The sequence below is a fragment of the Larus michahellis genome, chromosome 3 (assembly GCF_964199755.1).
Source record: "Larus michahellis chromosome 3, bLarMic1.1, whole genome shotgun sequence".
Taxonomy (NCBI): domain Eukaryota; kingdom Metazoa; phylum Chordata; class Aves; order Charadriiformes; family Laridae; genus Larus; species Larus michahellis.
The window spans coordinates 57,606,795-57,621,043 of NC_133898.1; the positions used below are offsets into that span (position 1 = coordinate 57,606,795).

The 14,249-nt window shown below is 43.0% G+C and overlaps 1 protein-coding gene across 3 annotated transcripts in view; it reads left to right on the plus strand.

The window, feature by feature from the left end:
* LOC141740869 (plasminogen-like) overlaps window positions 1–8,245 on the plus strand; it is a 30,003-nt gene extending 21,758 nt beyond the window's left edge. For 2 of the 3 annotated variants that reach the window (XM_074580319.1, XM_074580320.1), the window contains exons 15-19: window positions 640–714; window positions 1,279–1,419; window positions 4,809–4,915; window positions 6,800–6,945; window positions 7,971–8,245. In XM_074580319.1, the coding sequence (XP_074436420.1) occupies window positions 640–714; window positions 1,279–1,419; window positions 4,809–4,915; window positions 6,800–6,945; window positions 7,971–8,129 (628 nt within the window). In that variant the 3' untranslated portion in view covers window positions 8,130–8,245. Of the gene's footprint in view, window positions 1–639; window positions 715–1,278; window positions 1,420–2,645; window positions 2,819–4,808; window positions 4,916–6,799; window positions 6,946–7,970 lie in introns of those variants that run through there. The other variant, XM_074580322.1, reaches the window with a different exon arrangement.
* Window positions 8,246–14,249: the final 6,004 nt, after the last annotated feature.

Sequence of the window (14,249 nt, forward strand, 5' to 3'; positions counted from 1 at the left end):
CAGAATCCAATCTGGTTCAAATGTAAATTGATGCTGTGACCAGTCTAGTCGTGTTAGAAGACATAGGAAGGCCATCATCTCTCAGTATAAAAAAACAATTATGCATAACATTTCCACAGTCACAGTGAGAGTAGCTGAGCAGGAGGTGAAGAAATGCTTACAGAAAGGTTAATGAAAATGTATGTAGAGTTGTTGAAAGTCACCATAATAAATATTATCCCAAGAAAAGTTAAAAGTTCATAGTAAGGTTTATCTAAAGAACTCGTCCAAAGCAATCCCACAAATCAGAGGGATCTATCCTTTTCTTAATTGGTCATCAGTACAAACCCATTACATCACAAGTGAAATTGTTAGGAAATATAATTATTTTTATTAAATTCCTGAAAGCAAGAGTGCTCTTCTGCAATATTTTCACCTGGGTGTCAAGTTTCTTTTCATGTCTTTCATGTTCTGGAGCAAATGAAGTTTGTCCTTTGAAAATCTGCATTTGATTTCTCTTGGCATTAACAAACTGACTGGTAAAAGGTTTGAATAAGGGGCATATTGCTAGTTTGCTGATATTTCCCATTGTACACAGCATAGACAGTGAAGAATTGACTATGCAGTCTTAAATTAATGTGATTATCTTCTCTATTCTAGTACCAATGTGCACCATTGTGCTGGCACTCTGATACATCCACAGTGGGTCCTTACTGCAGCTCAGTGCTTGCAAGAGTGAGTATCTGCTGAAACTTGTTACAGGCGTGTCCTAAAGCCATATGAGGAAATCAACAGAGGAGCAAGATGTACCCAATAAGGCACTTTCTTTACTCCTTATTTCCTGTCTTTCTTGCCAGCAAGCTGATTTGTATCTTCTGTTTCCGTCTCAGTCAAACAGCAGCAGAGCACAACAGAGGTTACTTCTGTCCTCTGCCCTCTCCCCCACCTCAAAACATGCCAAAAAGAGTGCTAATGCTGTGCTGGTGCTAATTGCACTTGGAAAACCTGTGGCTAGCAGCTAACCCTTAGGGCTTTAGGACTTGTGAACACTGCAAGAAGGTGCCACATTATTTACAGCCCATGGGATTTTTCACCGTCATAAAAATCAAACTGTTAAAAAAGCGCCACATTTTCCGTCTCCCCAAGAATAAATGTGGACATCTATGGTCAGAAGCAGCGGTCTGACGGTCTGACCATCTTGTTAATTGCAATTCTCCAAGGAAATCACTGAATTTTGTAAGAACGACACTCTTGATTACAAATATGGGTGTATAACCTTGCTATTGTAATTTCTTCCAGGTCAACTGAGCCTTCTTCCTACAGGGTGTTTCTTGGGATACAGAATCTCAATGCAGCAGAGTCATCTCTGCAAATCCAAAGTGTTCAGAAAGTATTAAAGGAACCAAGTGGAGCAGACATTGCTTTGCTGAAGTTGAACAGGTACCATTTCAGTCCAAGTTTTCCATTCCTAACACCTTTACTCTGAAGGCGTGTTAGCTTAGCCTGGAGTTAGCTCTCAGGGGTGGTTGTGGGATGGTATGAGAGAGTGTGAGAGTCTCTTCAAGTGTTAGCATAGGCATCTGTGCAAGGGTAAACCCTGAGCACCTCTCCTGCCGAATGCCCCCACTGGCAGAAGCCACGTGAGCTTCTTAACACAGTTTAGGAAGGGCAAGGACCAGTTAGGATGGGAGGGATTGCCACCCACTAAGTGGCAGGTCCACTGAAGCAGGGAGGTTGGAGGCAAACTGAAGTGGAGTTGTGTCTGGAGCTTGAAGGTTTTTCCTGCTCAGCCCTGAGGGTTGTGAGCTCCAACTGCGGTTTGGGCCAGGAAGCACCACAGCTTCTGCATAGAGCAAATAGTTTCCCTGGCAATGCAGTGGCAAAAACCTGCCAGTTTCCTTGGCAGTGCTCCAGGACAGGCCACATCCATGTTCCATGAGCTACAGACTTTTCCAACAACTCAATAAAACCAGATCCTGCTTGTGATACAGTGAAAAGTCCTGTGCATAACTGTTATTGCCTGAAGCCCTCTTTTGTATCTTGCTTAGATGTCCGAGCAGTCTGCTCTGAAGTGCGTGCAGTTATTTCAATGTTATTTGTTCCCTTTTGGAATGCTCCTGAAACTTTTCTACTTACTCATTGGTTTCCCTCGTATTCTTACACTCACCACACATGGATTAAAGAACATGTAAAGCTCACGTTTGACTTGAAAGGACATTTCTTTTCAAAAACTCACCATACAGCTTTAATGAACTTCGAACAATTTCACTTAAATTTCAACTCTCGTTCTCTGGTGCTTTATTATCAAAATCCCACTGACTTCAGTTGAGTAGAAGGAACTCATGCTCCCCCAGTTTTACTCTTGCCTAGTGCTTGTAACTATGTCATTCAGTTCCTCTTCATTGGGTGCTCTATGCACATTTTCACTGTAGACACATGCATACTATAGCACTGTAGTCAGTTTTGCATCAGTAGCACTCACCATCTGAACACATTCTGCATGGGAGATGCCATAAGTAGCAGATATGAACATCATATCCCTCAGTTTCTGGCTTAGATCAACTTTGCTTGTTTTCAACTTCATTAAATTCCTTCTTTACATTTGTCTTCAGCTTTCTTTGTGGTCCTTATTATTTCCAAATCTTCACTGTCTGTTCATAAAACAGATCACTCAAGAAACTTTGATATCAGAAGATTGGTTGCTACTCCTATACCTGCATTTTGTGGCAATAGACAAGACTTGTCAGAGAACTGATGCAGGTGTACGAAGATCTTGACTGAAATCATCCCAAAGGAGGGCTGATCTATTGAGGAGGACTACTGATTTCAGTAGAAGTCTAGTCCCAGGTGAATTATGTGCCATGCTCTTGAGCAGATGTGTGCTGTCTAGGACTTCATACTTCCATTTCAATGTCATGTCATCTGTATTCTGGTATATCTTCTGAGGTCTTGTTCCCTGCTTTCCTGTTCATTTACCTACCCAGATACCAGAGGCCTCTGAGAAGGTGCCAGTGTCGACCCAGTGTTCATTGCAATCCCGTTTGAAGGCCAGTTCCTTGTGTGCCAACAACTTTTTTAGGTGTCTCATCTTAAGACAAATGTACAATTTCCTTGGTGCAGAATAGGAGCACAGGTAGAAACAGTTAACTTCTTGGTGTTGGGGAAGCAGAAGCTGCAATATTCTATTGCCGCTGTTCAAAAATGTTTCCCTGGCTACTGTCATGCCAGCAGGCCAGAGTTGCTGTGAGGGCCATAATACCGGTGGAATTAGACCTGAGGTGTTAAATACACCCTTGAAGATAAAAGTCCTAGAAGAACAGCACTAGAAACCTGGAAACCAAGAAAACCCCCCACCAATCTGAGCTGTCTCACTTTAATCTCCTCTTGTCTATCAATTTTCAGGAATTCTTTTGACAAAAATAGACTTTATTGAGAAATGAATTAACTAGTTTTGGAAGCTGTAGAACTGGTTTCCCTTCTTATAGGGAAAATAACTCATGCAGGATTAATTTCATGGAACCATGTGAGAGTGGAGATTTGAGATCACCATCTTGGACTTCAGAGGGCTGGAGGACAGAGTTCAAAGTAATGGTGATGGCATTAGCACAGCTGTAGTTTCAGCACAGGAGCTGGTTAGCATCTCCTACCCTTCTGGACTGCTGCATTCATGTTTCATTCAGATTTCTGTGTTGGAGAGATCTTTATTTTAAGATGGGTCAAGGTCAGTTCCCTTTGATCTCAATCTCTTGAATTTTATTGGGGCTTATGGCCCTGGCATGGCCTGATTAGGGGGATTTGTTAGTTCCCTTTAATTGGACATTGAAGATCTCACTAGCTATCACATGACATACTTTGAAAATCATTCTGAGCCTGAAAAGAGATTATAAGGTTCATTTTACCCTGTCTGAACACCTGGAGTTCATTTAGGTCCTTTTACTTTCTTTCACAATCAGAACTAACCTTCACAGGGTAGGTTCCTGACAGTGGTAGATCTTATTTAACAGCTTGTTCAGACATACTTTCACAGTACCAAAACTGTTTGCACTTGTCTGACTCCTAGGGCGATATACCTTCCAGAAGCCACCTCATCTTTTCACATCTACACCTGAAAGTCAATAAGGGATCAGACAGTCCAAAGCAAAGACCTCCCTATGCAAAGTTTTCATCTTCTGCAGAACTGCTTCCCAGGGCACTGCCCACTCCATATCAAGCTTTATTCCAGTGCTGAAGCCTCCAGGCACAATGTTGTGATGAGGAAGAGTTTTATTTTGATATTTACTTTATTGACATGCTGGACTTAGTAATGCTTGAGGTACTGCATGATGTCACCTGCAGTTGTGTCACCTTTGTAACCAGGAATTTTCTGCAACTTTAGCTACGTCTGCTTATTTACTCATTCATCTAATCCTTCCCTCCTCCTGTGAAGTCTCTGAAAATGTCCACGACCTCTGAGGCAGGAAAGATTTGAGAGAAATCAAGCTCACACTACCTGCAAGGATTGCTAGGGACGGGGTTTGGGCTTGTGCATGTTTCTATACACACCGTAGGGGTAACCAAAGATCAGTGCTCTAGCACTATGCTACAAACACACTCTCACTGTGACTGTGTGCAGAAACGCATCCAACAGACTTTCAGTTGCTGTAAGTAACTTTTTTTTCCGCTAAGCGACAAAGTACCATTTTACAACCATCTGTACAGTCTTAAGGCACCATCGGCTTCTCTGCCCTTCCCCACGCCATTTCTGTGCAGAGCCTACTGAGTATGAAGACTGAACAAGCTGATGGTAACTTTTCTAAGGATCTTTTAATTTTTCTTTCTTTGTTTTCCAGTCCTGTAACAATTACTGACCGTGTAAAACCAGTTTGTTTGCCTGAAACCAGTCTGATGGTAGAAAGAAACGCAGTATGTTTTCTAACTGCCTGGGGAAAAATAAGAGGTAATGCATATTTGGTGTGGTTGAAAACTTAGGCAGGTTTCCAAATCCTAAACCAAAATATGTGCACTGATGGGACCTGAAAAACACATTTTACTTAAGATTTACCTAAGTCAGAGGTCACCAAGCAACATTATTCTTTATATTTCTTTCTCTCAGACCTTGATTTTTCCCCCTCATTGCTCACATAAACTGAACTCCTTGACAAGAGGAAAGAAAAAGAAGAATCAGACTTAAGACTTTAGCACCTTTTATCTCTGTCTGTTTTGGTCTTTCTTCAGCTTAGGTATACACTGTATTTGCACAAATAAGGACAATACTCAAATAATGCCCTTGCCTTTAATTTTGATCTTCAGGTATACCTTTTTTGGACACCTAAATGAAGCTTGCACTTGCCTTTCTGTAGTCTAAACATTACTGTCTGCATAGACTTCTGCAGGGACCTACATTCACTCCAGACCAACAGGATGTATGGGCAAGCACCAGCCTTAAGACCTTGTATTTGAGATAAGATGGCATCTCAGGAACTGTGAAGCCTTTGAGTCAGAGCTTGCTCAAATACAGCCACCTTTGGGGCACAGGCAAAATCAATTCTAGCTGAAGGTTTTTAATGTCAGTAAAACCCTTACCTGAATTTTGTTCACAGTCTAGCATTAAAAACCAACCTATGTGGTCTCCTGCTGCCCAACTCTCACTCCACCAATGCTGAAGGTTGAGAATACCCAGCCCTCTTTGACCCGCTTTTGCTGCAGCAGGAGGCAATTCCTCATCCCCACGGCTTCCAGCAGTGGTGCTGGCATCTGCCCTTATTCAGTCCCAGCTCCCATGTACACGCTTTTAGCCTTGCTGGGCTACATGCAAGGGATGCCCTTCCCACCCCATTTGCCAGACAGCACCTTGTTAACGCTCTGCCTGTAAAACCAAGCCAATGGATTTTTCTTTGAGTGCGCAACCACAGATTAAAAAAAAAAAAAAAAGTATGAACAGAACAGGTCCCTGTCTCTGAGTTTCACCATAAAAACCTTCCACAGAGACTGCAGTACCTTTTTCCCCTTCCTGTGTCATTTAGCTACAAAATCGATGCTATGAAAATCACTCTGCTATTAGTGTAACTCATCATCATTATCAGGAAACACTTTTCTCCAGCATAGGCAGTATTTACTGGCTTTCCTCTCACCTTTTTTTCACCTTTCTTACCTTGCCATTTTTCCTTCTTTGTTCAACTTGCCACACGGTGGCAGCTGCTTCCTATATTCTAGTGATCACAGCCACAAAAAAAATGGTACAGGCGAGATTTCTTCCGGAAGTGCATTAGGATGGAAAAATCAACAGACCATTGCTGCATGTAGGCAGTGGGAAAGAGGGTCCTGCCACGTCATGCAACTAGTTCATGAAATCTGCATGGGAGGGGAGAAGAGCCAGAGCCGCACATCTAAATGAACTGTGTTTGGGGAAAATTCAACCTTGGCTTCGTGAAAATTCAACCTTAGCTTCAGGAAAATTCTCCATATCTAGAAAAAACTATCCTTACGTTTGAAAGAGTTCAAATCACGTAAAGCAAATCCCAGCTAGTATTTTCCCCCCTAAACAAGCCTTTGCTACTGCACCATAATGAAAGCCTGTAAACTGGCTCTCTGGCTCAGAATACTAAGCGTCCGGTTTTATTTGTTTTGTAACACTTCGCAAAGAAGAATAACCTCTGCTTGTTGAGGGTAGGTATGACGCAAGTACAAAAAAGCTGAAAGATTTAATAAGGTCCTTCAAGGAGCTCAGAGACTATAGTAGAGCTGGGGATGGATCCCAGACCTTTCACTCCTGAGGCTTCACTGGAGCACAATGCCCAGGCTACCGTTTATAACTGTTATATTTTCTTGGTTGTTCATAAAGGTACCGATACAGACAACAGATTAAAAGATGTTGAATTCCCCCTGCTTGAAAACAGAATATGTAATCGCCCTGAATTTCTGAATGGAAGTGTCAAAAATCATGAATTCTGTGGTGGATTTACTTTTGGAAGCATAGGTAACTGCCAGGTATGAATAATTTATCTTTGAGTGTAAGCAGGTCAAATGACAATTTGTACTTTCAAGGCTCAGAAGCAACTTCAACAATTCAAGGCTTCTGCATGAAGCATAAGAACTGAAGTATATGTAGTATTTTTTCTTCACTCACACAGTCAACCAGAACAGCAAGGAAATTGTATAGGGTAATTCCGCCTTCCTTTCAGGACTGCAGGCTGACATATCCTTCTCACAGTAGCCTAGTGTTGTGTATACCCCATCTCACCTGAAATAAAGCCTGTGATATACTGCGTGGACTTTCCTTTGTTCCTAGAGACAGAGGGGAAATTAGTGACTGTTTCCGGTGCAGCTTGGAGCTGTACCCCATCTTTATTTAATCCCTTGATTAAACAAAGCTTGAAGTGCTTCCAGTTTTCTAATTTTCACAAGTAAACAAAAAGACTCATAAAATGTGATTTTCTTAATGGAGGATATCGTGTTGGGAGCTTTTCAATAAAAAGCTGGTAGCTACTTGGTGACAGAGTCATAAAGCAAATGCTGGTCTGTCTGAGCAGGTGTTCAAGACTGACGGTGCACATGATGTCTTTGAGAGTGCAGACAGTGCATTCACTGGTAGGCATGTAAATCATGGACATAGGTATTCGTCTCCTGCCATGCCTGGATTTTAAGAAGCGGCATTATAAGAATTATATTCATTTTGTCGAGGACCAAGTAGCTCAGAGGATGCGGAAAATTGAGAAACTTCCTTTTTGTGTAATTGGCTTCACAGTGATCTGCAGATGTTCCCACGTCCATGATTGGTCTTTCTTCTTTGGACCAGAGGAATGGCCTGTATACTTGGAAAAAACTTTTTCCCCCCACTTTTTTACTCCAGCAGGTCTAATAAAACACTCTCCCTCTCTCTAAAGCCCTTGCCTCAGCCATATTTTGAGGCCTTCAGAGTTACCACAATATTATTCCTGCCAGTATTCTTTTGTTTGCATGTCTAGTGTCTCCATCACTAAAGGAGTCACCTTATTCTCTTTTCTCCTCCCTAGGCTGAAGTCGGAGGACCTCTGGTTTGCCAAGATAAGGACAGATTTGTCCAATATGGGGTCACCTCTTGGGGACTGGACTGTACCCAGCCATCAAAGCCTGTTTTTGTCCGAATTCCTAGTTTTGTTTCTTGGATCAAGAATACAATGGTTGCCCACTGAAACTGGATGCAGGCTAGCTTTTCTGGAAAGCAGTTCCTGTGTCAGAAACAGCATTCTAAATATGGGTTTAAAATTGTAATAATTCATAAGAATCTTAAATAAATATCATTACTGGCTGAGCATAAGTAGTTATTGCAAAGTAATAGCCAAGTTGACCAATTGTTACTGTCTGTCAGTGTGTCTGTGTTGAGCCCAGGTAACCAGTCAACCATGTTGCGTGTGGCAGCAGCTGTAAGGTTCCTACTTCACCCCTCTCATTGGAGACGTTCTCCAACTCATCGAAGTGGCTTCCTCTTTGTTCAGACTCCTGCTTTTCCCCTCTGTACATGCAAGCAGCTGGCCTATCTCTGTGTACAAGGTCTTCCCTGTGCAAGAAACTTTATCCCAAATCAGGCGTGTCTCTCTCCTCATCACTGGCATCTGCTCCCCTTTCTGCTGCTGCTCCAGGAATAAGAAAGCAGCAACCAAATCCGGACACTGCCTTAGGTAAGAAAACACCAAGATGGGCTGTGCCTGTGCCGCCACAAGCTGGCCTGGTGGGGTTGCTTCTTCCTGGGGCTAATTCCCCCACTCTCACCACCCAAGCAGAGCTTTGTGCTGCACTGCGCAATCATCTCACCTTCCTAGGTTTGCATGGGAAAAACAACTATCCCCTCTGGCAGGCAAAGCAGTGAGTTGAACGACATATGGTGCGGTTAAGGTGTTTGTGATGCACTTGCACAGAAATCCTGCTTCCACTTGTGACACCAACAGTTCAGCCCTGACATCGAGTTCATGAATTAAAATAAACTATTCTTTCAGTTTATTTCCAGAAAAGGCAAGAATCATAGAATCATGGAATGGTTTGGGTTGGAAGGGACCTGAAAGATCACCTCGTTCCAACCCCCTGCCATGGGCAGGGACACCTCCCACTAGACCAGGCTGCTCAAAGCCCCATCCAGCCTGGCCTTGAACACTTCCAGGGATGGGGCATCCACAGCTTCCCTGGGGAACCTGTTCCAGTGCCTCACCACCCTCACAGTAAAAAATGTCTTCCTAATGTCTTCCCACTCTTTCCTGACAGCATCTTTTTCTTGGATTCCTTCCAGATCCTGAATATTTAATATATCTTCAAGCTCCTGCTCTCCTTCCATCCAGTCTGCCCTTGTTTGTGTACCCCCACAGCAACCAAAGGAAAAGGCCACCTTTTTAAAGGACATGGCCCTTAGCGTGAAGCTTCTCACACTGTCGCAGACCTCTGTGCTCTGACCCAGAGGAGTTGGAGATGATGGTGAGTCTCTTCCACTTTGTTCTGTGTGATCAGCTGAACGTGTAACAGGCTGCTACAGGGGGAGCATGTTTCAGGCTACAATTGCTTCGGTGGCCTGTTGTTACCATTCACGTCACTTAATCAACTTGTGAGAAAGGGTTGGAGGAAAACCTGAAGCGTGAAACCGGAAACGGCTCCTTTTGCCCTGTCAGCAATATAATTCACTCTCCAGTTGCACAAGTTTTCTGCTCAAGCATAGTACTCAAGTGGGTCTCTCCCTAGTTCTGTGGTAATACAGCCCCAAAGGCTTTTCTTGAGTTGTATGCTCAGGGAACGTGGATGCTTTCAGGACCCGTTGAACACAATGTTTCCTGGAGTACATGAAAGGCTTGCTGCCATCTGGCACTTGCTTTTGATTCCCCATATACAGTTGTTTTTGCAAATTCTGCCAGTAGTGCTGTTCCTTCAAAAAACATTGGCACAAATGCTCTGTAATAACTGGCCAGACCCAGAAATTGTTCTGGTTTCTTTTGGCACTTGTAAGCCATTCCTCGGTGCCTGGAGGCTTTGCCTAGTGGATATTTCAGGTATTTGATACCGTCTTTTTCTGAACAGTGCCTGCTGGGGGTCTGCCAACCTAGGCGATACCGTTGCCTGCAGAGGTTTTGTAGAGTCTGCCTGTAATTCACAGATCGCAGTAGCACAGATGTGTGCAGCTGCATACTCCTCATGGAACCCAACAAACCCACACATTTGTCACTGAAATGCTGCTGCTGTTTCATGTAAACCAAAAGCTACTGTTCCTGGTTTCAAGGTTCAAAAAAGGCCATTCTCCTCGGACGCTCTTGTCAGAGTACCTCTCAATACTATTTGGTTAGATTTGGGGTGACTGTCAGTGTAGCTCTCCCTGGACACTCTAGTAAATATGACAATTTTCATGTCACTATGCATCACATTTGGAAATTACATGTCTTTCCCAGAAATCCATGTGATTCATTAGTAGTCCATCCTCTTGCTACAGGATGTTTTCAGGGGTTGAAGACTCTCTTTCACCTTTGCTTTGCAATATTCTTTGAATCTTCTTTGACTTGGTTACGCAGTTATTAAAGTCTTTCTTGGGTGTCATTTTGTGATTTGGGGATATTTTTTTTAGCTTTTATGAGAATACAGTCTGGAAATCCGCCATTATTTTCTCCAGGTGAGAAAATGGCTGTGGTTATAGCTGTTCTCTTGCAGCATGGGAATTCTTGATTTAATATCGATCATCTGTCCTGGTTTTGGCACGTAGTGATACACTACTTCTGCCAAAGCTTATTGCACTTTCCAGTCTTTTGGTGTGCTTAAATAATAAATATATTTTTATATTTACAGTGCAACTCATTACTACTAGGACTGTGTCAATACATTGTCATAGAAGTTAGGAATTTGGACCCTGATTCTGATAATAAAAGCAGCATTTTGTCATCGGATGGCACCCTGCATCCTTGGCACACAAATATCATTCTCTTCATTTCGTCTGTACTTCTTGGGTCTGTTTCGGTGCACTGTATGTTCTTACTCTGTCACACTTGCAACTGTGTCACCAGATTTTTTTGTTTTCCTGCAGCCTAAGCCTGTAGACAACTGCAGCACTTCGGATCTTTCTGAGTGCTGGAAGTGCGTTTCCTTCAAGAAGCTGAAGAGGTAATGGGCACAGACTTGAGCATAGGAAGTTCCATCTAAACATGAGGAGGAACTTCTTTACTTTGAGGGTGGCAGAGCACTGGCACAGGCTGCCCAGAGAGGTGATGGAGTCTCCAACTCTGGAGACATTCAAAACCCACCTGGACGCGTTCCTGTGCAACCTGCTCTGGGTGACCCTCCTCTGGCAGGGGGGTTGGACTACATGATCTCCAGAGGTCCCTTCCAACCCTATGATTCTATGATTCTGTGATTCTGTGAACAGAGTGGCCAAAGGGTTAAGCCGCACCATTACGTGTCAGAGGAAGGACTGATAAAAGTTCAACAACCCCCACTCTGCATGGGCTCCAGAACAGCAGTCACAGCAGAGTCCTGTGGTATGGGGCGGCGGAGACCGGAATTACTTGCCTGCTAAGCCCAAAAAATTGTAGCCATGACCTGCTGGGCACCAGTCTTTGAGGAGCCTGAGTGCAAACAGATACTTATTTTCTTATAGGCTCTTCTAAGAAGAAAACAGAATTAAAAAGGAAAATAGACATATGGGTTGAATTTCAGGCCCTATTGTATGTTGCTTTTCCATTTCTGTTTTGCAGTCCCACGTGTAAAGAGTGACTCTCAGTCACAGGCAGGATGGCAATTGTGGTACACTAGGAGAATAACAAAATCAAGAAAGGACAAGGTTGTGTGCAGGACTTGCTCCCGCTAACAGAAACATGGAGTAGGCTACAGCAGATCACCACAGTGCTTTTGCTGAACCATTTCCCAAAACAGTGCTACTCCTGGGCGTTACACACTGGGACACTCCAGCAGGACTCAAAGCTGCCCACTGGGTCCCTCTGCTTTACATCCTTTAGCTTAGCTATGGTTTCTCCAAAGCTCTCTGTCTGGTACATGGAGAATGCTTTTTGCCTTCCTACCTTGTAGTGACATGATGAAGTTGTCCCTTATGTACAAAGAGCTCTAGCATGCTGCGTGCTACATGCCACAGCAAGCTGAATTATTTACAGCTGAATTCACTCTTCAGCTGCTTACTTTTAAGGTGAGGAAAGGACTGCATTTTCTCTTAATCACATCCAGTAAAGGCAAGGCTGCTGTCAGATTCTCTGGGGCATTGATGGTCTTCACAGCTCTATTAAAGGTAATTGCTTTTCAAGCAAAAAGCAACGATTGTTTTTCAATTGTTTTTCAAGATAGTTTTTCAGTAATACCAGCAGTTAATTCTTTAGATCTTTATGTTAGAAACGTGACACCCAGTTTGCTTGCTTCCTAACCTCTCTGCTTCTCATATGTCTGTCTGACTTTATTCTGCTGGTTTCTTGTATTTGTCAGCAGCCAGAACAAATGAACATCTCAAAGACTAAAACTTTCACTACTGGGAAAACATCCTCAGTGTTTCTCCTTACTGTCGCTGTCATTTTCCTTTCCTTGGATACATTAGCGTCTATAGCCAGAAATTTCAGAGATGAGCTTATCCACCAGGTCTTCTGCCCTCTGTACTCCTTCATGTGTAGAGCAAGGACAGAATTTATTTTTAACTTGGCTACCTTTTTCCTTCCTGAACCTTTTCCCACCTTACCTGCAGCAGTTCCTGCCGTTAGAAGCCGACGACATTATCCCTCTGGGGTCGCTGCCCAAAGTTCCCTCTGGCTCTGTGAATCAGGGCTATGTAAGTCTCACTTTTGTCACTTGTTCTTGTTGCCTTTGAAAATAAAGTAAAAATACCTTCCTCATTTCGCAGCTACCTGTGGATCTATGCCATCGCATTATCCTCTGGAGCCCTTATGTGAGCTCCTTTAGTTCACGCTTACCCCAGTCCCGCAGCTGTGCTCTTCCTTAGAGCTGCCTTTTGAGATTTTCCCCTCCAAGCAACTGAATCTTGCCTTTGGTCCTTTCTCCTCTTAGCAAATAACTGATGTCTAAGTGGCTGTTTTCTGATTTTTTCTGATTCTGAAATTTAGGGAAATTATGTTTGTGTGAATTTATTCAATAAGGTGTGACCTGTGTCCTAATGTTGTTTGCAATTTCTTTTGCAGGCGATTTTTTTGAACTTACAGTAAACCCAATTTCAAGGGTCAGCTTCTATTTAAAAAGCCTCCTACTGTTGTTTATATTTTAACCACTGTGCTAACTAATGTACCCTGACTCTGAAATAAGATCTGATAAACTTCCACCTACGGTAGGCCTCACAGTGGTCAAATAAATGAGAACAAACACCACAAGACCAGAACTGGGGAAAGATTTAGACACTGTGTGGATCTGTGAGGGAAAGGAGGAAAGGCACAAAAGGAGACAGATAAATCAACAGCTTACAAGAGATCCTTTCAAACACGATGCCTTGAGAGGTCACATCCTTGTCACAAGACAGCAGTGAGGAGTGCCAGTCTGGCAGATGAAAGACACTTCTCCTGTTCTGGCATTTTCTTGTGGAGAACTTACAGAATGAGCATTTTTGTATCAGGGTCACTTGCTGACAGTATCCTCAAGTCCAGTTTTCTGAGATCAGATCCATTAAGACAGAGATGAATAATATTTCTCCAACACATCTCCAAGATGCATTGTCATCTTTGAAAGAAATGGCAATATGAGTTTTCTTTCTCTTCCTCAGAAATAAATCAGGAGCATCTGCACTGATGCAGGTACATTTTAACCAGGTTCAGGGCAATGAGATTGAGAGGAGAACCCGACCCAAGCCTAAAAGTGGCAACCGCTATAGACCTGAAGGAGTATATGTGGAGCTTTAACATGAGGAAAGCTTGCAAAAGAATGCATGCTTATATGATGCATGCAGATGTTCCCAGACTGCCCTGGACACATGTTAACTCACCTTTGGCTACCACAATTAGTTCCTTTGGTTTTGGAAACCTGTAGGAAAAGCTGATCTGATTAAAATTTCTAAAACATCATGTTTATCAAAGAGTTTTACAAACTCCATTAAAACTGAAGGCTTTTCAAACCTCTCCCATGCAGGAGAAACACGCATGTAACCCACATATGCAGCTTTTTTCTTACACTTTAAGTACGAGATGTGTGCCATAACGCAGTAACCCAGCAAATATCTTAGTGGAAATGAGGGATACAGGAGGATGGGAAAGGTGAAAGAGGTACTGGGGAGGGCGGCGCTGTGCAGAAAACAAATATTGTGTGGGAGTAAGGCAAAAGCACTGTCTGATAGTATCTGATGGGAAGGAGGC